At 42.3% G+C, this 27,816-nt stretch overlaps 1 protein-coding gene across 5 annotated transcripts in view; it reads left to right on the top strand.

Moving 5' to 3' along the window:
* The window catches only part of AKAP1 (A-kinase anchoring protein 1), a 53,714-nt gene extending 26,412 nt beyond the window's left edge, over window positions 1–27,302 (top strand). For all 5 annotated transcript variants that reach the window (XM_044285969.1, XM_044285972.1, XM_044285970.1 and 2 more), the window contains exons 2-11: window positions 2,009–3,984; window positions 5,427–5,560; window positions 10,689–10,815; window positions 11,338–11,462; window positions 12,967–13,144; window positions 13,938–14,088; window positions 18,283–18,350; window positions 19,999–20,072; window positions 23,743–23,808; window positions 26,388–27,302. In XM_044285969.1, the coding sequence (XP_044141904.1) occupies window positions 2,034–3,984; window positions 5,427–5,560; window positions 10,689–10,815; window positions 11,338–11,462; window positions 12,967–13,144; window positions 13,938–14,088; window positions 18,283–18,350; window positions 19,999–20,072; window positions 23,743–23,808; window positions 26,388–26,450 (2,937 nt within the window). In that variant the 5' untranslated portion in view covers window positions 2,009–2,033 and the 3' untranslated portion in view covers window positions 26,451–27,302. The remainder of the gene's footprint in view (window positions 1–2,008; window positions 3,985–5,426; window positions 5,561–10,688; window positions 10,816–11,337; window positions 11,463–12,966; window positions 13,145–13,937; window positions 14,089–18,282; window positions 18,351–19,998; window positions 20,073–23,742; window positions 23,809–26,387) is intronic.
* The last annotated feature ends 514 nt before the right edge of the window (window positions 27,303–27,816 follow it).

Below are 27,816 nucleotides of genomic sequence, written 5' to 3'. Positions count from 1 at the left end.
AAGCAGCGCACAACAGGGAAGGGAGATCTGCCATCTGCCCAGTGAATAAATGAAAGCAACATGTGGTAAGAGGACCCCTTTGTGCTGCAGGAGATTAACCCTTTAGGGGGAGGGCTCTGGTTACTGACACTTTTGGGGGGCTATTGTTACTGGCTAGTGAGGGAAGGCGGGATTAGCCTCAGGGTGAGGGCAGTGGCGGCCATCTTAACTGAATAGTGAGATTGCAGTTTTATGCAGACTGGTTGCTAAGGGCTGAATCTTATTAAATATAGGGGTGAGTCAGTCGAATAGTAACTGATTCTGGAATATCATGTTATTAGTAACTACATATATGAAAATTGAAATTGGGGTCTAAGTGTAACAGTTATCCTTTAATGTCTGCCATTTAGAATAGGTGCACCAGAATTCTTGCAGCAGGCTGTTTCGGCGGGGAATCTGTGCCGCAGGAAGTCCAATCCAGCCCCATTGACCATAATTGGGGGGGGGGGGGCTACGCTACTGGAGGTTTGGCCGCAGCACGGCAAACCTGCTGAGGCGGCCGGAATAAAACTACAACTAGTGTGATAGTAGTCTAAAGAGTTCGCTTTATTTAATCATGAGCCAAGCTATTTAAAAGATAAATATCAGGAGATGTTAAAGGACCTTTCACTGATTATGACAATGTGGACTAAGAATACAGACATGTAGAACGGCGCCCGGGGATCTCACTGCACTTACTATTATCCCTGGGCGCCGCTCCGTTCTCCTGCTATGCCCTCGGGTATCTCCGGTCACAAAGTTATGGTAGGCGGAGTCTGCCCTTGTTCTTCTGTAGAGCTGGCCAATCGCATTGCAGAGCTCACAGCCTAGGAGAAAATAACCTCCCAGGCTGTGAGCTCTGCGCTGCGATTGGCCAGCGCTAGAGCAGAACAAGGGCAGACTCCGCCTACCATAACTTTGTGACAAATCTCCGCCTACTATAACTTAGTGGCCGGAGATACCGGAGGGCATAGCGGGAGAACGGAGCGGCGCCCGGGGATAATAGTAAGTGCAGTGAGATCCCCGGGCGCCGCTCTCCATGTCTGTATTCTTATTTCACAGTGGCATAATCGGTGAAAGGTCCTCTTTAAGCCATTGTGAAGTAGACCCCCGATCTGCCTTATGTCAGTTTGTTTAAATGCATTATAACGTCATTTTCTTTTTTTATTGTATAAATGGTGGTATATGGAGTTTAAGCTGCAGACTTTTTGGAATACTCGTCTGGACAGTGGCAGTAAGAGGCACACCTCAAGTGCTGACTCATTAATTGCTCATAATAAAAACACCATGTAAATAGGTGTATACAGTATTTGTAGGTATGGATCTGATTCTGAAGCAAAAACTGGGTTCTTAAATGGGCTCTTATTGAACAATATAGGAAAAAGAGAAAAACAGGAGGCAGCGCCTCGTGTGTTGCTGTTTCACATATTGAACAAATGACTTTTGTTCTAGGTGGTTACTGTTATCAAAATCTCAAAAGATCTGATTAGAGGGGTTTCCCAGTACTTTTTTGATGGCCTATCTTCAGCTGGTCAGTGCTGGTCCTACCTCCTCTCCAGTAATTTCAGCTCCAGGCCTACTTGGGACCATCTGTTGTGTAGTGGACAGAGCTGGTTACTGCAGCGCTGCCACTTGCATACATTCTTTAGCCTGGGGCTACACTGGCTATGACACATGTAGTGTGGCCAAAGATTGCTGCATCACGATACTAATGAGCGTTGAGAGATTATTAAAATAATGTGGTCACTTTGTCACACTAGTTGCCAAAACCTGCAGCAATACAGGCATGCTGCCACAAGTTGACCCCTGTTCACTTTCATTATGTTGTGATGTACAGTAAGATTGCGATGCTTTTTTTGGGCCACATGACATGTCACTGCCAGAGTCGCAGTATAGTCCCAGCTGGACACGATCAGTCTATGTAAGATGCAACTTCAGATTTTTTACTCTTGCAAACTTGTTTCAAATTCCTTTTTCTTTTCTCTTACAGATCTCATTAAGGAGCCTTTTTAAAGATGGCACTGCGCTTGCGTGTAATTTTGCCCTACACCATCCCTGGAGTGCTGGCACTTCTTGGTTGGTGGTGGTTCTTTTCCAGGAAGAAAGATGATGGCCATAGCAGACCCAAGCGTCTAACTGCCACCACAGAAGTGCAAGCAGACAGTGCCCTGACAGAACTTGACCCCACATTAGAAATTCAGAAAAGCAGTTCAAGGGTACAATTGGTACAGCTGGACAGTGAGACAAGCACTCCACAGGGCACATGCTTGGTGCCTCCAGTAGCACAGGTAGCTACGTTGACTGATATGCAGCCTGACCGCAAGGCTGAGGATATTTTAAGTGAAGAATTTTCGGAGGAATTCCAAAGTGAGATTTTTGACTCCTTACAACAGTCTACTATGGAATGTGATATTGAGCTGTGTTTAGGGGATGCAGACGTTGTGTTTACCAAACCTACAGAATATTTGCAGAGTAATTCCTCAGAAGTTACCCAGAGTTTCTCCTCAGAAGAACTGCACACAATGCCTTCTAGTGAAGATGGCCAGCAGCCTTCTATTGGTGAGATTGAAACAGTGGTGAAAATGTCTGTTCTAGTACAGTGTCCTCAAACAGTTATTAATGAGACAAGGATGCCTATGGGAGAAACGGCGATCAGTTGTACCCAGCTACTGCAATGCCATCTGCCTGAGTTGGGGGCAGAGTCACAACCACTAAAGCAAGATCAGTTGTCTCCTTCATTGGAGCTGAATGTTTCTGAGCTTCTGACTGAACCCGTAACCACAGAGACTGTAGAATTTATATCGACAAATCCTCTATCAAACATCAAATCTGCATGCACGGAGGTAATGAGAGAAGGAAATTGTGCTGATATATTAGATGCCTTTTCTCAATGCCTGGAGAAAAGTGAACAGTTTGAAGAAGGGAGTGCTACAACATTTTTTGAAAACTACGAGGCCAAGATAGTTGAGCAGCTCGCCATAAACATCATATCCAAAGTGATTGTGGCTGCTAAACAGGAAATTTTGGCTAGCTCAGTTGGTAATGTGTCAGATGACGGATGTCAAGTACTTGAGACAACTGGAAAGATGCTACCAAACGATGCTCAATGTCAGCAGAGTGCATTGGAGAGAGAAGCTGATGTGAACAGTAAGACCTGTACAGAAATAAACACCTGTGAATCTACTCAAATAGAACAACCCCAAGAGGAACATATCAAAAGCAGTGAGGTAAATAAGCAAGGGGACTTTACTCTAGAATCCACACAAATGGAGTGGTCTCGAGAGGAAAACGTAAATAAGCAAGGGGACTCTACTCTAGAATACACACACATGGAGTGGTCTCAAGAGGAAAACCTGAAAAGCACTGTAGTAAATAAGCAAGGGGCCTCTATTTTAGAATCCACACAAATGGAATACTCCCAAGAGGAAAAAATCAGGAGCACTCCAGTTCTTGATAAAGAAGTAGACTCTGCCTATGATATGGACTCTGCCTGTGAATCCACACAGACAGAAGACTCCCCAGTGGAGAACCTGACTAACATTTTAGTAGTAAGTAAGGTTTCATGTCTTGAAAAAACAGATGAAGAGCAGATTGTTTCAAATCTGTCCATGCCACAGACCTATGCCATGCCAAATTTAAGTCCAGTTCATAAAAATACAGATTTTCTAAATGAATGTCCGACCATTATGGAGGATTCCGGTGTTGGCGCATGTACATCCGAAAATGGTATCTGCATGGAGGATCGGTTGCAGAGCACTATACTATCTAGTGTTGGCGCCTATGACTCTTTAAGTTCGTCAGGCATTGAGTTATCGGAGGAAAACTTTAAGGTGTCCAGTGAAAAAAAGAAGCTGAGAACTGTTGACAACAGTCTACCGTATAGTAATGGAGACGTGAAGAGTAGTTCCCTTGATGTGAAAAATGAAGGCCCGTGGACTGGAGACGCAGAAGTTGATCACTCAGGAGGTGAGGCATTTGCTCTTTGCTCCTTTTTAACATGCCAGCTTTTGTATTATGGATAAACGTATATTACTGTCGTAACGTACGTTGCAGTAATGGCCTTCTGATACTGAACAAGCTCACTGTGCTGCTGTTTCTGTAACTGCTGTAATAGTGAATGGAAGTTGCTGAACTAGTGTAGCACACTAAGCTTGGCTGTTTCTATAAACCTGCCCACTTCTTGCAGCCCGGGTGCAGGAGCCCCAGTCTAGAGACATATCCTAGAGGTGGGGCTCTCCCTGATCGAATATTTATGGCATATATTTTACCTAGGCCTGCACAATAAATCGCAATCAATCGGCCGACCCAAAAATGCTGCAATTATATTACCATATTTTTCGCTTTATAAGACAAACTTTTACCCCCCAAAAGTGTGGGGGGGGAAATGGCAGTGGGCCTTATAAAGCGATGGTTGACTTTTTACGTGGTTGACACGGATGCATCGCCGGCTGCTATGCTGCACAGCGCGGCCGGCGATACATCAGTTACAGTATGGGGAGGGAGGAGGTGCTGGAGGCAAGTCGTTATTTTAATGAACAAATGTTCTTTTTTTTTATCTGTTCTGTGCAGTGCTATTAAGAAAATGGCAAGTTTTGTATTTTGTACTTTTGCAGTAATGCAAATGTTATTTAAGTTAGTAAAAGATGTTTTATTTTGAAAAACACTGCATTTCAGTTCTGGAGTTAAGCATAACTACATTTCAGCATTATCAGTAATTTGTGTGTGCTTTTGCCTTGAAAATCCAAGCAAATAGACCTCTAGCACAATTCCCTTTAAATATCGTATCGCAATTTTTAGGGCTCTAATCGCAATCGCACAAAATTCCCATATCGTGCAGCCCTAATTTTACCATAAATGCCTGAGATGAGCATACTCCTTTAACATTCATGGCATGTGATCAAGGATTCCCTGTTGGAGCTGTGGACCAGATAATTTCCCATGCATTCACCATTTTTGGCACTAACCTAGTTACTTCCGTATCTTCATATTCTTAAATGCAAAGTGCCTGCTCATGTGGAGATTGGCTTTCCTTTAATTAGGACCTCCGCTGGCGAAACATTTTATGATATCCTATGGGTATGCCCTTGACATTAATGAAGACTGTGGTGGTCTGCTTCCAGAGAAACATACAATCTGTGAAAAAGGACCTCGCTCAAAACTCTATGCCCCCGGTAAATAAAACGTTAATGGGCAGTTTTCTGCACTGTATCTTGGGCCAAAATGTTTTCTTGAGGCCTATATGGAACATCACAGTACTCCTGAAACGGATGTGATTTGGCTCTGTTAGGTGCATGTAGTTTATTTGGTTCCAAAATGTCCATCTTGCATTTTATGATTGCTTTGTTTAGTTGCACAAGATTTTAGTGGTATTAAACTTGTTTTCTTGCCTTTTGACTATGCTTTTTCAGGTTCAGATGTAAATAGCATGGACTCTGTGGACAGTGGTTATGCTCTGGGAAAGACTGAACAAGGCCAAAATGTAAAGCAGAAGATGGAAGTCAAAAAGGCTGAGCTTGTCATCTGGGAAATTGAAGTGCCAAAAGTGAGAGCAGCTATAATGGCTAAAAATATTGGGGAGTGCATAGGGAACACAGTTCTGTGTGTTGTGTGTATTTTATATATATATATAATTATTTTTTTTTCATTTTATTCTCCCCCCCCCCCCTCTGTTCTTGGGCTACATGCACACGACGGTGTGACGGCCCTCTAAGTAACGGCCGTGTCACGGCTATTTTTAGCACCAGTGAAAGTCTATGGGGCTATTCACATGGCCGTTCTTTTAACGACCAGTGAATAGCGTCCGTACAAAAATAGGACATGTCCTATTTTTGTCCCTTTTCATGGCCGGACCGACCCCATTGAAATCAATGGGACAGTTTTTAACAGCCGATTGACAGGAGTGCACTGATCTAACGGCTGTTAAAAACAGGTACACAGGCCATTTAGCGGTTAAAAAAAAAACCTTGCCTCATGCACTTGCTCGCGGAGTGGCAGTCTCTTCTCTCCTCATTGAGCAGGACCTGCGATTTGTGTGATGGCGTAACCACGTGGGAGCGCACAGTGACGCGCACTTTCGGCAGGTCACGTTCTGTGAAGAGAGAAGAGACTGCTGCATCGCGAGCAAGTGGATAAGGTGAGTGTGTTTTTTTTTTTTTTTTTTTTTTTTTTTTTTTTTTTTTTTCTTTCTTCTTCTCCTGTGGGACTCTATGGTCGCACACTATGGGGGACATTATTTAAAGGTTTTCTACCACCTCATTTTGACCGAATTAGCTTTCAGACACTAGCGATCTGCTAGTGTCTGATCTCCATAACCATGCAATTCTCAGACCTTTGTGTGGAGCAGTTTCATTAAAAAACTAACTTTTATTCCTATGCAAATGAGCCTCTAGGTGCTATGGGGGCGTCTTTTCAGCACCTAGAGACTTGGTCTACTCACACTGTATGCCGCCCCGCTCGTCCGTCAAGCCCGCCCATCTCGTCTTGAATGCCTGCCTCCATCTCAGGCATCGGACGAATTCTCGCGCCTGCGTCGCTCACTTCTGTCTTCGGCGCAGTGAGTGAATGATGCACTCCTGGTGCCGGATTCCTCACTGCGCCTGCGCCAACTAAGTCACAGATTGGAAGCCGGCATCAGGAGAGCGGCCTTCACTCACTGCGCCTGTGCCAAAGACAGACGTGAACGGCGCAGGCGCGAGAATTCGTCCGATGGCTGAGATGGAGTCAGGCATTCAAGACGAGATGGGTGGGCTTGACGGACGAGCAGGGCGGCATACAGTGTGAGTAGACCGAGCCTCTAGGTGCTGAAAAGACGCCCCCATAGCTCCTAGAGGCTCATTTGCATAGGAATAAAAGTTAGTTTTTTAATGAAACAAAAGGTCTGAGAATTGCATGGTTATGGAGATCAGACACTAGCAGATTGCTAGTGTCTGAAAGCTAATTCGGTCAAAATGAGGTGGTAGAAACCCTTAAAATGGGGCCCTACATTGAGGGAATTATCAAACCTAGGGGCGGTAAAAAGATTATATACACTGTGGGGGACATTATTTTAGCTGGGGGTCTACCATCCTGTGGGTGTTCTCAGAAGGGTGGGTCTAGAAATAACTGCCAATCAAATTCATCAATTTTTTCATGTCAGTTTTTAACGGACATTAAAAACGGATGCAAAAACTGTCCGTTTGTCGTGTGCATGAGGCCTTAATGTTACAAATTGACAAGGCTATGAACAGTCTCTCCTTACCTCCATCTTTACCACTACCAAACGTCTAAAAATGTAAGCGTTTTTCCCATCCCCTACATTTGTGGGATATTCCCAGGTTATTCCATACAGGTCTGCAAGCGTACTGGCTTGTTTCTATAAGGCTCCTTTCACATCACATTTAGAGCCTAGATTTGGCATAGGTAAGAAAAGCCGTTCCATTCAGACTGTACTATTCCACCCAGGGGTATACAAATAAAGGTATACATTTGAAAACTTATACCAGTACTATATATTTTTACAGCATGACACAATTAATCATGTATACCTGTACTGTGGAATACATCACAACCTAGAATGACATATTTTCAGTTGTTTCACACTTTTTTGTTATGTATATAATTCCACATGTGTTAAAGAGGACCTTTCACGGTATACAGACATGTATAGTAGGCGGAGTAGCGCTGGCTAATCGCCGTGCAGAGTTCACAGCCTGGGAGGTTATTTTCTCCCAGGCTGTGAGCTCTGCAATGCGATTGGCCAGCGCTACAGAAGAACAAGGGCAGACTCCGCCTACTATAACTTAGTGAGTGGAGATACCGAAGGGAATAGCAGGAGAACGGAGCGGCGCCCGGGGATAATAGTAAGTGCAGTGAGATCCCCAGGCACCGCTCTACATGTCTGTATACTTAGTTCACAGTGTAAAAATCGGTGAAAGGTCCTCTTTAATTCATAGTTTTGATGCATTCAGTGTGAATCTACAATTTTCATAGTCATGAAAATTAAGAAAACTCTTTGAATGAGAAGGTGTGTCTGTACTGTACGTGTGCATCAAAACTGGCTGCACCCATGCGGAAATAAAAATGAAACGCTGAATGCAATTCTGAGAGAATCCTTATCGTTCGTGTGAAAGAGGCCTAAAACTTCATTATTATACACACACTGATTCGGATTGTCAACTCTTAATCCCTTCCCGCATTTTCATGTACATGTTCGCGGGGGAATGTGGTGCCTCACCGCATTCCCATGTACAGGGCCCCTGCTGCATCTGCTGGCTCTATGCGGTGATGCTGGCGGATTAACACTTTCACATGCCGCGGTCAGCGCGGCACGTACGGGGTTTATATAGGGAAGGGGGCTCCCTCTGATTCAATCTCCTCGCCCCCCCCAGTATTGTACTGAATTGAAACGGGGATCAAACCCAGACATATTGGGTATTGCCACGTCCGTATCAACCGGCTCTATATAAAAATATCACTTGACCTAAACCTTCAGGTGAACACTGTCAACAAAAATAAAATAAAAACTGCTAAAAAAAATCTTTTTTTTTGTCACCTTACATCACTAAATGTGCAACACCAATCGATCAAAAAGTCATGCAGTCGAGGATAGTACCAATCTAACAGTCACCTCGTCCCGCAAAAAATTAGCCCCTACCTATGACAATCGCCCAAAAAATAAAAAAAAACTATGGCTCTCAGACTATGGAGACACTAAAACATGAGTGTAAAGCTTAAATAAAGTATACATATTGGGTATCGCCAAATCTGTAAGCTGTATAAAAATATTACATGACCTAACCCTTCAGGTGAACACAGTAAAAAATAAAATAAATTGTGTCAAAAAAGCCCTTTTTTGTCACCTTACATCACAAAAAGTGTAATATCAAGCGATCAGTCATATGCACCTTAAAATAGTACCAATCAAAGTCCTCTCATACCAAAAAAAATTAGCCCCTACATATGACAGTCGCCCAAAAAATAAATAAACTTTGGCTTTCAGAATATGGAAACAATAAAATCTTTTTTTTTTTCTTTCAAAAAATGCTTTTATGTAAAACTGAAACAAACAACCAAAAAAGTTGTCGTATTTGGTATTGTCGTGTCCGTAACAACCTGCTCTATAAAAATACCACCTGATCTAACCTGTCAGATGAACATTGTAAATAACAAACAAATAACAGCAATTTTGTTACCTTGTGTAATATAGAGCAAAATTCATATGTACCATAAAATAGTACGAACAAAACTGCCACCTTATCCTGTAATTTCCAAAATGGGGTCACTTTTGGAGTTTCTACTCTAGGGGTGCATCAGGTGGTCTTCAAATGTGACATGCCAACTTAATATTATCCCAGTGAAATCTGCCCTCATATGGCAGTTCCTTTCTTTCTGCGCCCTGACGTGTGCCCGTACACCAGTTTGAGCACATATGGGTGTTTCTGTAAACTACTGAATCGGGGCAATAAATATTTAGTTTTGTTTTGGCTGTTAATCCTTGCTTTGTTAGCAAAAAAAAAGAGAATCTGCCAAAGGGAAATTTGGAAATTTAATTTACACTTCCTTTAATTCTTGTGAAACACCTAAAGGGTTAACAACGTTTGTAAAATCCGTTTTGGGTGGTTTCTAATATGTAAGCCCCAGAAAGTGACTTCATAACTGAACTGGTCCTGAAAAAATTGGATTTTGGAAACTTTCTTAAACTTTAAAGAGATTCTGTCACCAAGTTTTGGGCTATAGAGATGCGGACATGCACGGCTAGATCGCTGCTAGCATGTCCGTAATATACATGTCCTATAGGGCTGTGTGCTTTTATTTTCTTTAAAAAAGGATTTTAGAGATATGTAAATTAGTCTTGTAGGTGCCCAAGGGGCTATGCGAACCTTCCTGGTGCCCAGCCATGCCCGCCTGTGAAGGAGCCAAGAACTGCCTATGTCCTCAGAATCTCCTCCTTTCATCACCGATAGATTGCCGTAATCTCGCAATGCGCGAGCACGCACATGCGCAGTGCCGGTATGGTGTTCCTTCTCTGTGCTGGCATCAGCCTCAGGGAAAGAACTGCGCATGCACGAGCTCGTGCATCGCAAGTTTACGGCAATCTATCATTGATGAAAGGAGGAGATTCAGAGGACATAGGTGGTGCTGGGCTCCTTCACAGGCGGGCGTGTCTGGGCACCAGGAAGGTTCATATAGCCCCTTGGGCACCTACAAGACTAATTTACATATCTCTCAAATCCTTTTTTAAAGAAAATAAAAGCAGACATGTAGGCCACTGGCGTACAGGACCTAAAAATTAGGCATTCATCTGACACATAGGGAATGTAAAGTAAGAACTATTTTTAGAGGTATTAGTATCTATTATAAAAGTAGAGAATTTGGAAATTTGCAAATTTTTCCAAATTCTTAGTAAATTTTTTTATAAATAAAAATTTAATATTTTGACTCAATTTTGCCACTGTCATGAAGTACAATATGTGACGAGAAAACAATCTCAGAATGGCCTGGATAAGCAAAAGCGTTTAAAGGTTATTACCACATATGGTGACACATGTCAGATTTGCAAAATTAGGCTGGGTCCTGAAGGTGAAAAATGGCTCTGTCCTGAAGGGGTTAATATTTAGGAATGATTGATCTAATGTGATGTTATCGCCAGTGAGTTTTACACTTTTTGTTTTTTTCCCCCCTTCTGTTTAAAGCACTTAGTTGGTCGCTTAATTGGTAAACAAGGCAGATATGTAAGCTTTCTGAAAGAGTCATCTGGTGCCAAGATTTACATTTCTACACTGCCTTACACACAAGACTTCCAGATTTGTCACATAGAAGGTAAGGGTGTATATTCAGGATGACATGAGTGATCCACCAGTCCCAAACTAGACACTGGAAATGTATAATTATCATACCTGGTGCCCTCCATTTGAAATATGGTGCCTCTATTTTCAAGATCTTGTACTCCAACTTCTTCTGTCTAGAGTCTTAGTGTTAGTTCACACTGACTGTCTTGGCTCTGATTTTGGAGCGTTTCTGCTCCAAAAAAAAGCCTCAAAACCGCTTCCCATTCATTTCAATGGGAAGCAGCACGTGCATCTTGGGGTAGATTCGGCACTGATTTCTCCCACTCTAATGGGAGGCAGAAATGCTCAATTTGATATGTGCACATACGTGTGATTCAGTGCAACTTTTTTTGCGCATGTATTTTGAAATTTAGCCATGTGAATTGACCCTTAGACTTGCCGAGCAGCAGCCTACAGCGCTGATTCATTCCAACAGAGGGCACTAGGAATGATAATTGCAGTGTCACTTTAAACTGTAGGTTTGCTGTATTCACTTATTTATTACTTTTTACAGGATCTCAGCAGCAGGTTGACAGAGCATTAAGTCTAATAGGAAAGAAGTTTAAGGAACTCAACTTGACTAACATCTATGCACCTCCGCCTTCTATGGCATTGCACTCGCTTCCTATGACGTCATGGGTAAGTTGCACATTCAGCATGTACTGTTCTTTTTTGAGTGTTTATTGTTCTGCATATGGAAATTGACTGCAGATATGGGTGGTCCAGCTTTTTACAGTCCCAGTTTGGTGCCCACAGACACGATGCAGTGTTGTGACATTGCTGCATCTCCTCTCAGGGCAGCTTGCCTTGTGAATTTTTGGTCAATGATCTCGCAACCTCATAGACATGAGATGCGCCATTTAACCGTTCACTATGTGCTCTATACCCATGAGGGTTTGGGACTGTTCACAACATGCTATAGCAACAACTTATATTATAGTGGTTGTCCACTTTTAAATGATACATGACATTTGGCTGAGCACAGGGTGTGCTGATGCTAGGTCTTCCAGCAGTCGATTGGAATCTCTGGGATAACCCAGCAGTTGCTCTTCATTCTGGCTGCTAAATGGTTTCCTTGGGACTTAAAGTGGTTGTCCGGTCTCCTCATATTGATGACCTATCGTTAGCATAGCATCATTATCAGAACGGTAGGGGTTTGACACTGCACCTCCATCGATCAGCAGTAGAGGCTGTAAAGTTGATACGAGTACGCCATCCTCTTCATGGTTTATCAGCGTGCTTTGTAGCAGCAGTGCAGTATAATTACAGCTGTTCATCTCATTCAAGTGAATGGGAGAGGGATTTCTCCCCTGACAGCACCTCCATTCTTATGTGTTTCACTGTGATAAAACAAGATGGGACATTTGTTAGGGCGACGCTGGTTGCGGCCTAGATTGGTGAGTAGCGGTGATCCCACAGAAATGAATGGGGTCGTCACGGCAGTCGCATTGTTGGATTTCTTTTGACTGCCACAGCGATCCCATGCATTTCTTTGGGATCACTGCTACTCGGCAATCCTGGCCACGACCAGTGTCGCTACGTAGCCCTAGCCTAAGTAAGTATATTAGTACAGTCTATATGTTCAAGGCTCCCACATATTTGTAAAGAGTAGACCTAAACAGAGATCCCTTTTAACTTGGCTTTGCACAGTTCAAACTGATATCTGTGGCCTGTTTATTTACTGGAGAGACATGCCACTGTTTGTAGCTGTTCTGCTGAGCAAATAAGGCACCTGAATGGGGGAACTCCCCTTCTGTTAACCTTTATTTCCTATTAGGGCTGTTTCACACAAGCGTTTGCAGTCCGGAAATCGCACTAGTGTGTGTGAGCGTGATCCTCCCTTCTGGACAATGCTTGTCTTGCAGGAGCACACGGCATTATACTGCCTTATAATGTCAAGTGCCCCTCCATGACCTTACTTCTACAGAATCCTACTGACAGCTTTAAGGTCATGCAGAGGCACATAGCATTATAAATCGGTATAATGCCGTGTACTCCTGCAAGACGGGTAGTGTCCAGAATGGAGGATCATGCTAACACACGTAGTGCGATTTTCCAGACTGCCCACGGTCGTGTGAAACAGCCCTTATAGTATTGAAAATGTGTTTTCCTCAAGTATAATTGATTATTCTTTTCTTTTTAGCTTATGCTTCCGGATGGTGTAACGGTTGAGGTGATCGTGGTCAATGTGGTCAATGCAGGACACATGTTTGTTCAGCAGCATACGCATCCAACATTTCATGCTCTACGTGGCTTGGATCAGCAGATGTATCTCTGTTACTCACAGCCTAGTGTTCCAACGTTGCCTACTCCGGTGGAAGGCAAGTTTGCTTTTCAGCTAGTACCTACCTATTCATGTGCCTCTCAATCTTGAATATTAGCTTTTTGCTGATGTGTTGGGGGTATTTAATTGCCAAGTAGAAAAAGGGACTATCTATATTTGCGATTTCAACGTGTAGATTTTGTACGGCAATGGACTTCTTGACTTGGAGTTAATTGACTTTAACTGGGCAAAAGTTATTAGTGCATGACTGGCTACTGAGGATGCCTACTATGACACTCCTTGAACAGGGAAGCGCTATCTGTCAGGAAATCCTTATTAGAATAGTAGGTGAAGGAGTAGAATGACATAATGACAGCTCTAGAGCGTAGATAAACATGGAAGCAGAAGGTCTGTGGATTCAGTAGTATTAAAGGAGAAGCCCTGATCAGCCACACTACTGGGATAGCATAGGGGAGGTGTGGTGCTTTAGGTCGCCGACCCTCACTCATCCCTGGTCTGACTGATGGTCCTACAAAGAGATCAGCCCTTCTAAAACTCCAGAGACAGATAGTTAAAGAGCTGGACAGGAACTAGTATACATTGAGAGACCTCCAAAAAAGTATATCCAGAAAACCAATCCAGCCAAATTAGTCACATATAGGTAAACATGTATTAACAACCTTAATGAAATTGACCCCTTTAAAGCTGCCTGTGTGTAGCCTGTAGACAGGGACGGACACGGAAAGAAAATACGATTGTGTGCATGAGCTAGAATTCTGAACATAGTTTGTTTAATGACCTGAAAGACTCGCTCTGAGGTTTGAAGCCTTGTATAATGTTTTTCTCTTCAGTTGGAGTAATTTGTGCAGCACCTGCTGGAGATGATGCTTGGTGGAGGGCACAGGTGGTGGCCTACTACAAAGACTCTGAAGAAGTAGAGATACGATATGTTGACTACGGTGGTTATGAAAGAGTCAAGATTGACATACTCCGGCAGATCAGGTCAGTACCTACAGTAGCTCTCGGCATATTTTATGGGAATGTGACATCAGAAAATCGCCACTTTGTTTAAAAAAACGTTTGTTAGTATTAGTATTTTTCATGATTTTTAATTTTCATAAATCAATATATTAAATTTTTTTATTAAAATCCTAAAGCCCAACATTTCTCACACTGGCCACAATGCCTGGTTATATGCTTGACACTTCTGTTCTGTAGAGAGCACTTCAGAAAGGTGACACCTGTATGTACTGTAGATGAGACCGGATCCAAAAGTCATAAAAACGCAAGTGTGAAAGTACCCCAAGGCGGCCTCGAAGAGTTCACTAGCCAGATGGCTTAGGTCACTTTTTTTTCTCTCTTACATCTCTTCTGGAAACATTTCTACTTGTGCAGTCTACCTCTTGGGAGGAGAGGGCTAATGTTTCTATTGTGCAAAGTTGCAAACCTGTAAGGCTGCCACTTGGCCTTCCCCTTTTACTTTACCGTCTCTATTGGCTCCAGCTAAATTCTGCCTCTGTTCTTCTGTCAGTTCTGCATGCAAGTGGTACGCCCCCCTCCATGTAATGACAATTGTTATGCCAATCCTTAATTGTTTCTGCTAGAAATTGACTGAATTACTAGCAGTCTGTAATAAAGGTCCAGCTGGATGTTTCCCCTCAGTCTGAAACTGGCAGCAATGATTGGATAGTGTCACTGTGCAGGGACACACCCCTAACTGGTAACACCCAGCTAAACCTTTATTGCACACTACTAGTAATGCGTTCATAACTTCTTGGTGGAGTAATCAAGGAATGACACTATGTAGTCGTAAGAATAGATGCACCAGAATTGTTAGTACATGGGGAATGCAAGTAGTTGCTAATACATATGAGACCTGTCCGGAGAGGTGACTGGTCCTCTTTAACCTGTAGGATACCAGCTCCGTGCATGTACGGCGCTAGAAAGTGGGTCCAAAATCCCAGCGCTGCACATGTACGGTGCACTGATCGGGTGGGAGCTGCAGCGCATTAACCCTCGCACTTCCACGGTCAGCTCTTCCCGCGGCACGTGCGGGGTGCCTTCCTTAGAAATCGTGGCTGCCTTTCGTGACAGCCTGTGAGATCCAGCCCCCTGGATCTCACAGGCAGCAAGCTGTAACACAGGTAAACACCGTAAAAAAAGTGTCAAAAAGGCAATTTTTTTTCTCGCCTTACATCACAAAAAGTGTAATATCAAGCGATTAAAAAGTCATGCACCCCAAAATAGTACCAATTAAACGGTCATCTCATACCAAAAAAAAATTGGCCCCTACATAAGACAGTCGCCCAAAAAATAACTATGGCTTTCAGAATGTGGAGACACTAAAATCATTTCAAACAACCAAAAAAGTAGTCCTATTTGGTATTATTGCTTCCGTTACAACCTGCTCTATATAAAATACCACATGATCTAACCTGTCAGATGAACATTGTAAATGACAAAAAATAAACAGTGCCAAAACAGCAATTTTCTTTTACACAAAGTGTAATATAGAGCAACCAAAAATCATATGTACCCTAAAATAGTACCAACAAAACTGCAACCTTATCCCGTAGTTTCCAAAATGGGGTAACTTTTTTTCTAGTTTCTACTCTAGGGATGCATCAGGTGGTCTTCAAATGTGGCATGGCAGCTTAAAATTATCCCAGTGAAATCTGCCCTCCAAAAACCACATGGCGTTCCTTTCCTTCTGCGCCCTGCCGTGTGCTTTTACAGCAGTTTACGACCACATATGGGGTGTTTCTGTAAACTACAGAATCGGGGCAATAAATATTGAGTTTTGTTTGGCCTTTAACCCCTGCTTTGTTAGCAGAAAAAATTTGATAAAAATGGAAAATCTGCCAAAAAAAGTCAAATTCGGAAATTTCTTCTAAATTTCTCTTTAATTCTTGTGAAACACCTAAAGAGTTAACAAAGTTTGTAAAATCAGTTTTTAATACCTTGAGGGATGTCGTTTCTAAAATGGGGTGATTTATGGGTGGTTTCTAATGTGTAAGACCCAGAAAGTGACTTCATAACTTTACTGGTCCTGAAAAAATTGGGTTTTGGAAATTTTCTGAAAAATGTCAAGATTTGTTTCTAAGCCTTTTAACGTCCCCAAAAAATTATCCAAACATAAAGTAGACATATGGGAAATGTAAAGTAATAACTATTGAGGTGTCACCATCTATTTTAAAAGCAGGGAAATAGAAATTTGGAAAGTTGTGAATGTTTCCAATTTTTTTTTTTTGTAAATAAAAATGAAAAATATTGACAAATTTACCACGATCATGAAGTACAATGTGTCACGAGAAAAGTCTCAGAATGGCTTGAATAAATTAAAAGCGTTGCAAAGTTATTACCACATAAAATGACACATGTCAGATTTGCACAAATCGGCCTGGGATTTAAGGTGAAAAGTGGCTCGGTACTGAAGGGGTTAAAACAAATTGTTGAATTAAAACCCCCAGAACTTTCAGGATTTTCAGGCTTCTTTATGCAGGTTTAAATTTTTCTGGGCTGCTGCCGCTTGTTTGCGTGCTGTACATCCACCAATAGCAGTTTTCTGTGATGCAAGACCAATTCTTTCAGCTTGCATAATGCTAGCAGCCTTCTCCCAGATCTACCCAGTACACATGAATGGCATTTATTGCAGGGCTCGCCAGGTCGCCATGGCGACTAGGAATTTTGCCCTGGCGCCTGGGTATTTGCCCCTGCTTGAAAATAGGCACAGCAGCCGGGCGCAGACACTGGAGGGTTAGGACCGCTAGCAAAATTAAACTTTTATTTTTATTTATTTTTTATCACTTGCGCGGCGGCCCAGGCTCGGACTGCCACCCTGCCCGGACCCCTCAGCTTTCGGCTCCATCATGGTTTGGCCACTCTCTCTCGCCGTCTATCGGTCGCAGCGTGAGTCATCTCCAGGGCAGTTAAAAATGGCGAAGCCTTTACAGAAGCCCGGCCGATACTTATCATCAGAGCCCGTGTCCCCGGTGAGAGAGCCTCGGCGGGGGGACAGGAGTTAGTGCAGGGGAGGCAGAGCGGGAGCACAGGTAGCGGCGCTGCACTTGCTGACAAGTGGAGGTAAGACAATCAGCCCATCATCATTCCTCCTGCTGTATACAGCAGCAGCGCAACATCCCAGGGCACCAAGTGCTGCCAGGTCCCTGCACGGCCGGCTCTGCGGCGGAACATGATGCGCTCTGCACTAAGTTTGTAATGTCTGCCTGCTACAGCCAAGTTGGTCTCGAGCACGGCCATGAACCCAGGAGGGAGCTGCATACCTGCTGCTGTCATTAGGCCGGAGCTCCTGCTAGCCACAACTGATGGCCATTCCTGCACCGTCCTCCATCCCTGCAGTTACCATTCGGCCACTTCTTAGTTCTGTCCCTTTCTAGGAAAGCTGGGTGACAGCCTGTATACCACACAGAAAGCCGGGTGGCAGCTCCTAGGAGAGCTGTGTGGTATAAAGGCTGTATGTCACCCAGCTTTCCTGGTCTCCTGAAGAGAATATATCTCAGTATAGGAACATTTAGATACGTTATCATATGATTTCCCCATTTCAGGAGTCTTGGAAAGCCGAGTTGCAGCTCCTATAAGAACTAAGACTACTACTACTTCTGCACTACCTTCAGTGTTTCTGGGCAGTCCTTGACTGCTGCACTATTCAAACTCTTCACTGCAGATGTAGAGGGTAACATGGCACTCGGGACCCTGTGTTAGTGAATGGGCATCTGGCATTGGGGGCTTTAATAGTTATCCAAACTTGGAAACCCACCCACAATGCCTGGGACACTCATACAGAGAATACTTACCTGGTCCGCCTGTGTCCTTCCAGATGCCTCCATCCGTCGATGGGGAGGGGGTGCACCAATAACATGTGTGGCTGTGACCCCCCCCCTTCTACGGATGTTGCGATCGACACACTGGAGAAATTCAGTGGGGCATCGGACCAGGTAGGGTCATTGCACTTTGAGGCAAAAGCATTATTTGATTTGAAGATTGTGGGAAGTACAAAGCAAGGACTTGCACTACTCCCTGCTGGAGCCACTTCTGGCTTCTGCATCAAAGGCTGCCTGTGTATTTTCTGTATAACAAAGCTTCACTTTTCATATTTTTTTGTACAATTTGTCATATCTTCCATATGTGTAACCATGCAGCAGCTTCTAATATATTTGTTTTTCCTTCCATTTCCAGGTCAGATTTTGTTACATTACCTTTCCAAGGTGCAGAGGTTCTTCTAGACAATGTGATCCCACTTGCAGGTAAACTTTGAGTTCAGCCAAGCTGCTAAGTTACCCCAATCTAGATCCATTGTCCTTGTTGTGTAAATAAAGCTTAAAGGGGTTCTCTGGGTCCATACAGATTTTTATAATCTCTCCGGAGAACATGGAGAACTTCCTGCTTATGAGGGCTTCAGCGCAGCGGGGGCGTGGCCTACACTGGGGAGTTCCCTGTCCCTCAGTGCACTAAAGCCCTCATTTTCATAATATTAAAATATATATAGCCATTAGCTGCACCCTTGTTTTCAATGAGATTAAACGTCCTGCTGGTTGTCTGTGTGCCTTGCCTTTTTCTTTTATCAATTGGTGGGGTGTAGGCTATTAATGATTAGACATTGATGGCATAAGACTGTGAGCTATAGGGGGAGACTTATCGAAACTGGTGCTAAGAAAAACTGACTTAGTTGCCCCTAACAACCAGTCAGATGCTATCTTTCATTTTTTAGAGCTCCTTTTGGCAAATGAGAGGATCGATCTGATTGGTTGCTATGGGCAAGTAAGTGTCCCTTAGCACCAGTTTTAATACATCTTGCCCATAGTTTTAATAGCTTTGAGCTTTGTTATAATACAGAACTGTAAAGCTGACTCGTAATACTCGCTTACAGGGCTCCCCCAGGTTTATTCAAATTTTTCTTTTTTGCACCCTTTTTCTTAAAGGGCTTCTGTCACCCCCCCCCATTTAGCAATTTTCATTATCGGACATTAGCTATTTGCTAATGTCAAATGAGTCCATATAGCTCACTGTTACCTGTCTCTGTGCTGTAACTTCAGTAAAAATCTTACTTTTATAATATGCAAATTACTTCACTACCAGCAAGTTGGGCGGTTACTTGCTGGTAGCCGCCGCATCCAGGGACTATAAACACGCCCCCTCCTCCACTTGATCAACAGGGCCAGCGAGCGCTCTCTGCCCATAAAATCCCGCACCTGCGCCATACTGGTCCTCCCGCCCAACTTGCTGGTAGTGAAGTAATTTGCATATTATAAAAGTATGATTTTTACTGAAATTACAGCACAGACAGGTAACAGTGATATATATGGACTCATCTGACATTAGCATATAGCTAATGTCCGATAATGAAAATTGCTAAATGGGGGGTGACAGAAGCCCTTTAAATAAGTGGGCACTGTAATATAATTATATAAAAAAAAATTAAAACTATGGTATCCACTGAATGGAGCATGGCCGCATGTAAATATTGCTGCAGTTTTTGTCGCTTTACTGTAGTAGGGGGAGAGACTGGGAGCAAAGGCCACCCGTGTATGGATTTGTGTGCCCTTGTATTGTGCACGTACAGACTGACTTCCATAGGAAGAGGAATTTTTTAATTAATGTTATATTGTAAAGCTTTCTTAATCTGCAAGAATAAGACCTACAGTATATAAATGGGTAAAGCCCAGGCAACCACTTTGAACCTTGGCCAAATCTGCCAGCATGCGAAGTGTCCTCCCCAGTGAGTTATTCAGCCCAGCCGCTGGTTGTTACCTTCCCTTCCCTATTAAAGTAAACATGCAGCAAGTCTGCCACCTGTGGACATACCTGAGAAAACGCACTGTAAACCTGGCGGTTGAATTTCACTTTAGATATTATTAAACCAGGATGACTGAGTTGTTCTGTGTGTTCTGCTAGATGAGGATCACTTTTCAGCCGAAGCAGATGCCACTGCAAATGAAATGACAAGAGGCACAGCATTGCTTGCACAGGTAATAAATATATATATATTTTTTCTTTCTGTTTAATTTTTTTTATTAAATGCAGATTTTTAGAAGAATTACAGTTGGAGCCAAGCATGGTTAATTTTAAAGGGAACCTGTCATATGGATTTTGGGTATAGAGTTGAGGACATGGGCTGCTAGATGGCCGCTAGCACGTCCACAATATCCATTCCCCCATAGCTCTCTGTGTGCTTTTGTGTAAAAAAACAAAAACATCCGGAGCCCAGCACCTCCCCGCATCCTCCGAATCTCCTCCTTGCTCCCTGACGTCACAAAGCTAGAGCGCTGTAATCTCGTGATGCGCCATCTAGCGCATGTGCAGTGTTGGCATAGTGTTCCTTCCCTGTGCTGGCAGCAGCCTTTAGGGTACGAACTGCGCATGCGTTAGCTTGCACATCGCAAGATTACGGCGTTCTAGCTTTGTGACGTCTGGGAGCAAGGAGGAGATTCGAAGGATGCGGGGCGGTGCTGGACTCATCTCAGGTTAATTTGCATATCTAAAAAATTTTATTTATTTTTTACACAATAGCACACAGAGCTATGGGGACTGGGTATTGTAGATGTGCTAGCGGCCATCTAGCAACCCATGTCCTAAGCTCTATGCCCAAAATCCAGGTGACAGGTTCCCTTTAAATAACACAATAAGCCTTTGCTTTTACATTTTGTAGTAGTCTCTAGTGTGTTATTAGAACTACTTTTATAAAGATCCAGCTTAATCTTGATTGCTTTGTGACTATTTCATGCCATGATTTTTTTCCAAGTGTATTTAACTTAGGCTACTTTCACACTTGCATTCGGGGTTCGGTTTGAAGGCTCTCACAAGCGGCCCCGAACGGATCTGTACGGCCCCGCTCAGAATGCATCAGTATGGCACAGTTTGGCCTCCGTTCTGCTCAGCAGGCAGACACCCGAATGAAGCTTGCAGCGTTCGGGTGTCCGCCTGGTCGTGCGGAGCCAAACGGATCCGTCCAGACTTACAATGTAAGTCAATGGGGACGGATCCGTTTGACATTGACACAATATGGTGCAATTTCAAACGGATCTGTCCCACGTTGACTTTCAATGCAAAGTCAGGACGGATCCATCTGACTAACTTTTAGACTTAGATTTTTTTTTTCTGAAACATAATGCAGACAGATCCGTTCTGAACGGATACCATCGTTTGCATTATGGGAGCGGATCAGTCTGTGCAGACACCAGACAGATCCGCTCTGAACGCAAGTGTGAAAGTAGCCTAACCTGTAATCCTGGCAAATGACAATATTCTGTGAAACAAGCGAATTTTATGTCTTTCACTTGTGCCTTTATATTTAGCCTAGTTCAAATGTACATTTCTCCAAGGTTAGAAATATGGGCTCCACTCTAAACACCTAGTTGTTAAAGGGTTAGTCTTGGTGTTGAATATGCATGACAAATTAAAAAATAAATATTTTAAGAGTTGTACAATAGTTCAGACCTTAGTGTAACTGGCGTTTCTGTCTTTTTTTCTTTTTTTTTTTTTTTTTAAGAATAAGCCTCCATGTTGGGTGTACATGAGGAATAACACTATTTCTGGCCATATGTGACTCATTTTTTTTTTTTTTAGCAGTTTTTCCCTCTGCAATCTGTAATTCTCAGTTTTTCTGACCAGATGAATAGAGACTAAATGAAATCATGTCTACCCAGACACAGGACAACAGAGGAACCTGGTCTCTAACTCTCTATAGCACACCCTCAGTAGCAGCAGCAGTAATGGAGGACATTACACCGAACTAAGCAGTTTACATGTAAATCCGGTAGAAAATCACTTAGAGATTGCCAGCATCTCTGTGCCATTCTCCTCTCCAGTCTGTAGCAGCTACTTTCTCCTCTTTTCTCTCCATAGATGTCTGTATAATTTGATCCTTCAATAAATAGGCATGTCCTTTTCAGTGATATGAGCAGTGAATTGTGAGTTGAAGAGGAAGGAGAGCAGGAGGACCAGGAATTATCTTTTTCTGATGTGATATATTGCAAAGTTTCTTATAACTGCTTGCATTATTAATTTTTGAAAAAATGAAAGTTGCTCTTTAAAACAATTGCTCTTCTGTAGGATTGGTAATGGAACTAAAACAGAGTTCCATTTTGTCTGACATTTTAGTGCATCGATATATCGATATGACGGGAAGCCTGTTGGCGTTGTACAGGATTTATATTTAAAGAGAACCTGTCACCATAAAAATGCAGTGTAAGGCAGCATGTTACAGAGCAGGAGGAGCTGAGCAGATTAATTTACATTTTTTTATGAGAACATTCACTGTAACTTGCAAGAAGGCAGTCCTATCTGTGACTGACAGCTTTCCCTCTGATTACATACAGATAACTGTCAAACCTAAAGTGTAACTGTCATATATTTGATTTGTGAGTTTATTAGAGCTAGGCATGTATACCTAAGTTAGTCTGTCAATGATTGTCAAAAGATCTGTAATTAATTACCTTATAATATCAGCTTTCAATAATGTCCCCTGTCCCTTTCCACTGCTCCCTTAAAATACAGTTGCTAGGGCTTGTCTGTCTCCGGCTAAGAAGACAGGAAGATGGAGGGGAGGTCCTTCACACTACATGCCTGCATTAGGCTTCAGAGTGAGGAGGCGTGTCTCTCAGTAATCCAATCTGATTGGCTGGCTGGGAGTTGCTGGCTACAGCAAGTGTGTATGGGAAGTCGGGGAAAGCAGTTTTGGCCTCAGAACTGGCATAGGAGCCATGTTGAGAAGGCCTTCATATTGTAAATGTTTAAACAGCTGTAACTAAGGGAAAAAAATCAAGGAAAACTGTGGTATGTGAAGAAACTAAAAATTGCTTTATGCATAATGCTGCTGCAGCAGTAACATATGCTAAAAAAAAAAAAAAAAAAAAAAAAATTTTTATATGAAAACATGAGTTACCCTTTAAGATAATAGAATCGCCTTAATGTCAAAGTTCAGAAAAAGCTGAGATTTAAATGAATGAAGTTTATGGAATCTTTTCCCATAAAACTATGTATGAATTTGCTCAGCTCCTCCTGCTATATAACACAATGCCTGCGGATTACACTGTATTTTTATAGTGACAGGTTACCTTAACAGCCGGTTCAGACCTGAGCGTTTTACAGCGCGTTCCTACGCGCTGTAAAACGCTCAACAGGCAAGAGCCAATGATTCCCTGAGGGAATGGTTCTCACCTGAGCGTTTTACAGCGCGTACGATCGCCTCAAGAAGTACAGGAGCTTCTTTGGGGCGTCTTGTCGCACGTTCCCGTACATAGACTTCAGCGGGAACGCGCGACAATGGGTGTTCGCTTGTCTCTGTATGCGTGATTGCAAATGCCCGTACAATCGCGCATACAGAGCGTACGCTCAGGTCTGAACCCAGCCTTAGTTAGGTTTTGCAGTTATTCAGCAAATCGCTCGCCTCTAGGACTTGTGCTGAAAAAGAGGCTATACTTGCTCACCAGTTAAATCCCCTGCTGCTTTAGCGCCTCACTCACTAATGCCCCATGTGACTGCTGCAGCTAATCACTGGATTCAGCAGTATATAGCACATTTTTAACTTACTCTGAAAACCCATATAAATCTATAAAAATGGTTTGTTTAAACATTCAAGCAGGACACTGTCATCCCCATTTATATTATCATTTAAGTTAGGTGTGTTTTGTTTTGTAGGTCACAAATTATGATGATGCAACAGGACTCCCACTTGTGCAGTTATGGAGCATGATGGCAGATGAGGTGAGAATTTATGGTTAACTGCAGAATTTTTGCATATTCCTGAGCATGTCACCAGGAAATACACTGTTAAATCAGGCGCAATGTCAGGTAGGGCTAGCTCTGCTGAATGTATGTAAACTTTCACCTAGCAATCCATTGCCTCATTCTGGAGAAAAGGCACTTTTTATTCCATATGCAAATGTGCAGTTAAGTGCACAGAGGGTGGGCTAAGCCACACTGCTTCCCCTCCCTTTTATTGCATACTGTACTTTGGAGTGGGTATTCCAGTAGCAATAGCATAGTTGTAAAGGAACACTCACATCAGAGAGGTATATTTTAAACTTGGTAGTCACAGATTTTATTTATTTTTTATATATTTTGATTGTAATATACAGTTAAAGGGCATCTGTCAGCAGATCTGTACCTATGAACCTGGCTGACCTGTTCCATGTTCACTTGGCAGCTGAAGGCATCTGTGTTAGTCCCATGTTCATATGTGCTCGCATTGCTGAGAAAAATGAAGTTTAAATATGCAAATGAGCCTCCAGGAGCAACGGGGAGTGCTGACGCTACTCCTAAAGGCTCTTCTCTCTCAACATCTACCGTGCCCAACTGCATTTTGACATGGCCAGGCAGTGTAAACATGATCACGCTTGGCCCTGACTTCTCCTAAAGTCAAAGTGCGCAGCAGTTGCAAAGAGAGCAGAGCTTCTAGGTATAATGACAACGCCCTTTTTGCTCCTAGAGGCTAATTTGCATATATTAAAACTTCATTTTTCTCAGCAATGTGGGCACGTATGAACATGGTACCCACATAGATGCCTTCAACTGCCAAGTGCACATGTAATGGGTCAGACAGTTTTATAGGTACAAATCTGCTGACAGATGCCCTTTTAAATACTATTGTTGTAATCTCGGAAAAAAATTAAGACCCCACAATGTGGTTGAGAATCATGTGCAAGTGTAAATAGGAATAAAAAACATTTAAAAAGTGCAGTTGCTTTTTTAGTGCTTGCCTTAAAGGGTTGTCCAGGAATAAGTAACTTGGCATGAGCCCGCAGCCTGTCTCTGCTATTAAGATTCATACTTTATCTTCTACCTGGAGCTCCGATCCTTGGTCTGTCTCTTCCGATCTCCGCCATGAACATGATCTGCTCTGCGGCAGCCAATGACTGGATTCAGTGGTGATGTATTCACATCAGTGTTGAAGCCGGTCGTTGGCTGCAGCTGCTTGGAACCGAACGAGAGTTTAGGAAATGGCTTCTTCTTTTTTCTTTTTTTTTTTTTTTTCTTTTTTTTTTTTTTTTACAGTACTAATTAATTTATGAAGTTATTGCGCAAAGTCCCATGAGACTTCCCGAAGCAATAAATTTGGCTCATTGGAGCAAATACATTCTATTACTGTACAGAACTCCGTACAGTATTAGAACTAAGTTTTATGCGAGTTGACTTTGGATGTTTCACTCCGAAGTCGATTCATTCATCCCTAATCATGGGCATCACTGCGTACGAAAATGCCCATACAATTTAAGTATAATAATGGCATACAACAAATAGCGTTAAAAAAAAAAAATGGCAAAATGGCAGTTTTTTTTTCGTGTCACTTCAAGTACAGATCACCCAACAAAAAAAAGCACTCACAGCCCCATAAACATAACTACAAAAAAGTTATAGGGGTCAGAATATGGTACCGTAATAAAAATATTTTTCTCAAAGGTTTATATATATTTATATATTTTTCTTCCAATATTGAAATGCAAGAAAAATTATACAAGTGTGGTATCGTTGTAACCGTACTGACCTGGAGAATTAAGATATCAGGTCAATTGTATCGCATGGTGTACAGTGTAAAAAAAAAAAAAAAAAAAAAACCTTTGTCAGAATTTGTCAACATTTTTGCCCAATTCTACCCCATTTGGAATTTTTCCCCACTACGGTACATGGTATGCAACCGTAAATGGCTACATTAGAAATTACAACTTGTCCTGCAAAAAATAAGCCCTCATGTGAACGGAAAAATTTAAAAAGTTAGGACTATGGGAAGGCATGGAGTGAAAAACAAAAATGGAAAATCTCAGTCCTTTAAGGGTTAAGCTTCATTCACCTATAGTGCTCTTAGATGGTGTCCCGTCCCCCCCATAGTATGTTATGTAAAAAAAAAATTGTAACAGCCACATCAATTTAAATACGACTTTTTATTTTTTTAGTGTGTATACAGAGCTGGCGGCTTGCTGATCGTGTTGGAGTTAGACCATCCCCTAGACTTGAGTGAGCAGGGATTTAACCATCAATTATTAAACATTACATAGTTTTGTGAGAAGAGTTTCTGTATGGCTTGTTATATATTGATTTAAATCCCTGCTGACTCGCACAGGATACTCCAACTCGATTACTTGCCTTCTTCTGTGTCTAAACCTGCCCAACATACTGCCTGCTCTGTAACATACTGCCTGCTGAAGATCTTGATTGCAGAGTATATTATGCACTGTTGAGGCCATTACTTTGTACGGTCATTTGGTTTCAGAGTTTGCAGTTTTCTTTAGACTTGTGTATAGCATACATGTATATGAGCTGTTCTTTTCTTTTTATCTCCTCTGTAGGTGGTATCCATCAACAGGACTCTTGTGGAAAGAGGATTTGCACAGTGGATAGACAGCTATTAGCCCTTCTAACACAGTTTACTAATCAAAAATTTTGTACCATTTCAGGCTTGGTATGCAGCTTTTTTTTTTTTTTTTGTCTTTTGGTTTGTGTAGAAATCATGCAGAAGACGGATTTTTAAAAGCCATATATTTGTAGCTATATGATCACTACTGTTTTGTCCATAATGTTAACCCTTAAACAATCGGCATCCTGAACATGATTTACTGTTCTTTGGTCATCTGCTATCCCTTTGGATGAGCCATTCAGGATGAATCATACCAAAAAGTCAAAACGCGTGTTTTATGTGAAAGATGAATTATGCCAGTATAAAGACTTTGTTACCACAACTGGAGGAGTGTCAGATGAATTGAACGTGACACACAATGATTGACTTTGTACATGTACATTTCGTGGAGCACTCTGCCTGCCAAGCCTGACTGTAATTTATTTTGTAACTGTGCAAATCTTTGTAAATATACTGACATAAGAACTGATCACTGTAATATTTTTGTATCTGAACGCTGGAGAAAAGGGAATTTTGCATTTTCCACACTACATTCCCTCCAAACTGTAGCACGGGAACTCATTTATGCATTCAGGATGGGTTTCCTGTGCACACGTGTGATGGTTAGATTTGCCATATGGTCTGATGTTGCTGTGATCAAATTATTTGCTACTCTGCTGTACAAATGTAAAAAGTGACAAAAAATGACAATGCATTGGTGTGCCCTTTTTTTATTTCTTGACAAATGGATTTGTAAACATGTCAAAGTAATATAAATCCACTGGAAATGTATTGTAAAATGCATATTTTTTCCTAAGCCTGTTGTGAGCGGGGTTGATTGAAAATAAAATAAAGCACTGAACGGGAAGCATTAATGCCTGGATGATATGTGACTTCTTTCTCAAGAGAAATGTTACTTTGAGTCTAATGGCAGCATGGTTTAAAATGAAAACTTTGAGTAGAGTTTGAATAGATAATTCTCCTGAATCTGTTAGACTATAGCAGAGCTATGCAACCCAAAAGATTGCAGGAAGACCTGACAGTCCTTATAGGAATGCTAGGGGGAGATTTATGAAAAATCTAGAAGGACCTAGTCACATCTCCTGTTAGGAGATCCGGCAGGCTGTTGTGGCACAGAACAGCTGGCTGCATCTTACAGGATCTGGTGTCACTGGATCCTCTACTTCATAACTGGATCTCCATTGTGTGTAATGAGATCCAGCGGGGATTCGGCCGCTTTCTGGCATGCTGTTGCATGCAATCAGGCAGCATTTGCTCCAGATCAGGCAGCTGGCTCTCCTAAACAGACATGTGATCGTAGCCTAAGAGAAAAGCCATATGTCACCAACAGCACAGCTTTCATTTTTTTTATTCAGATTTTG

Source organism: Bufo gargarizans, chromosome 3 (assembly GCF_014858855.1).
Source record: "Bufo gargarizans isolate SCDJY-AF-19 chromosome 3, ASM1485885v1, whole genome shotgun sequence".
Classification (NCBI taxonomy): Eukaryota; Metazoa; Chordata; class Amphibia; order Anura; family Bufonidae; genus Bufo; species Bufo gargarizans.
Note: the sequence above shows the minus strand (reverse complement) of the source record. Positions and strands in the feature narration are given on the sequence as shown.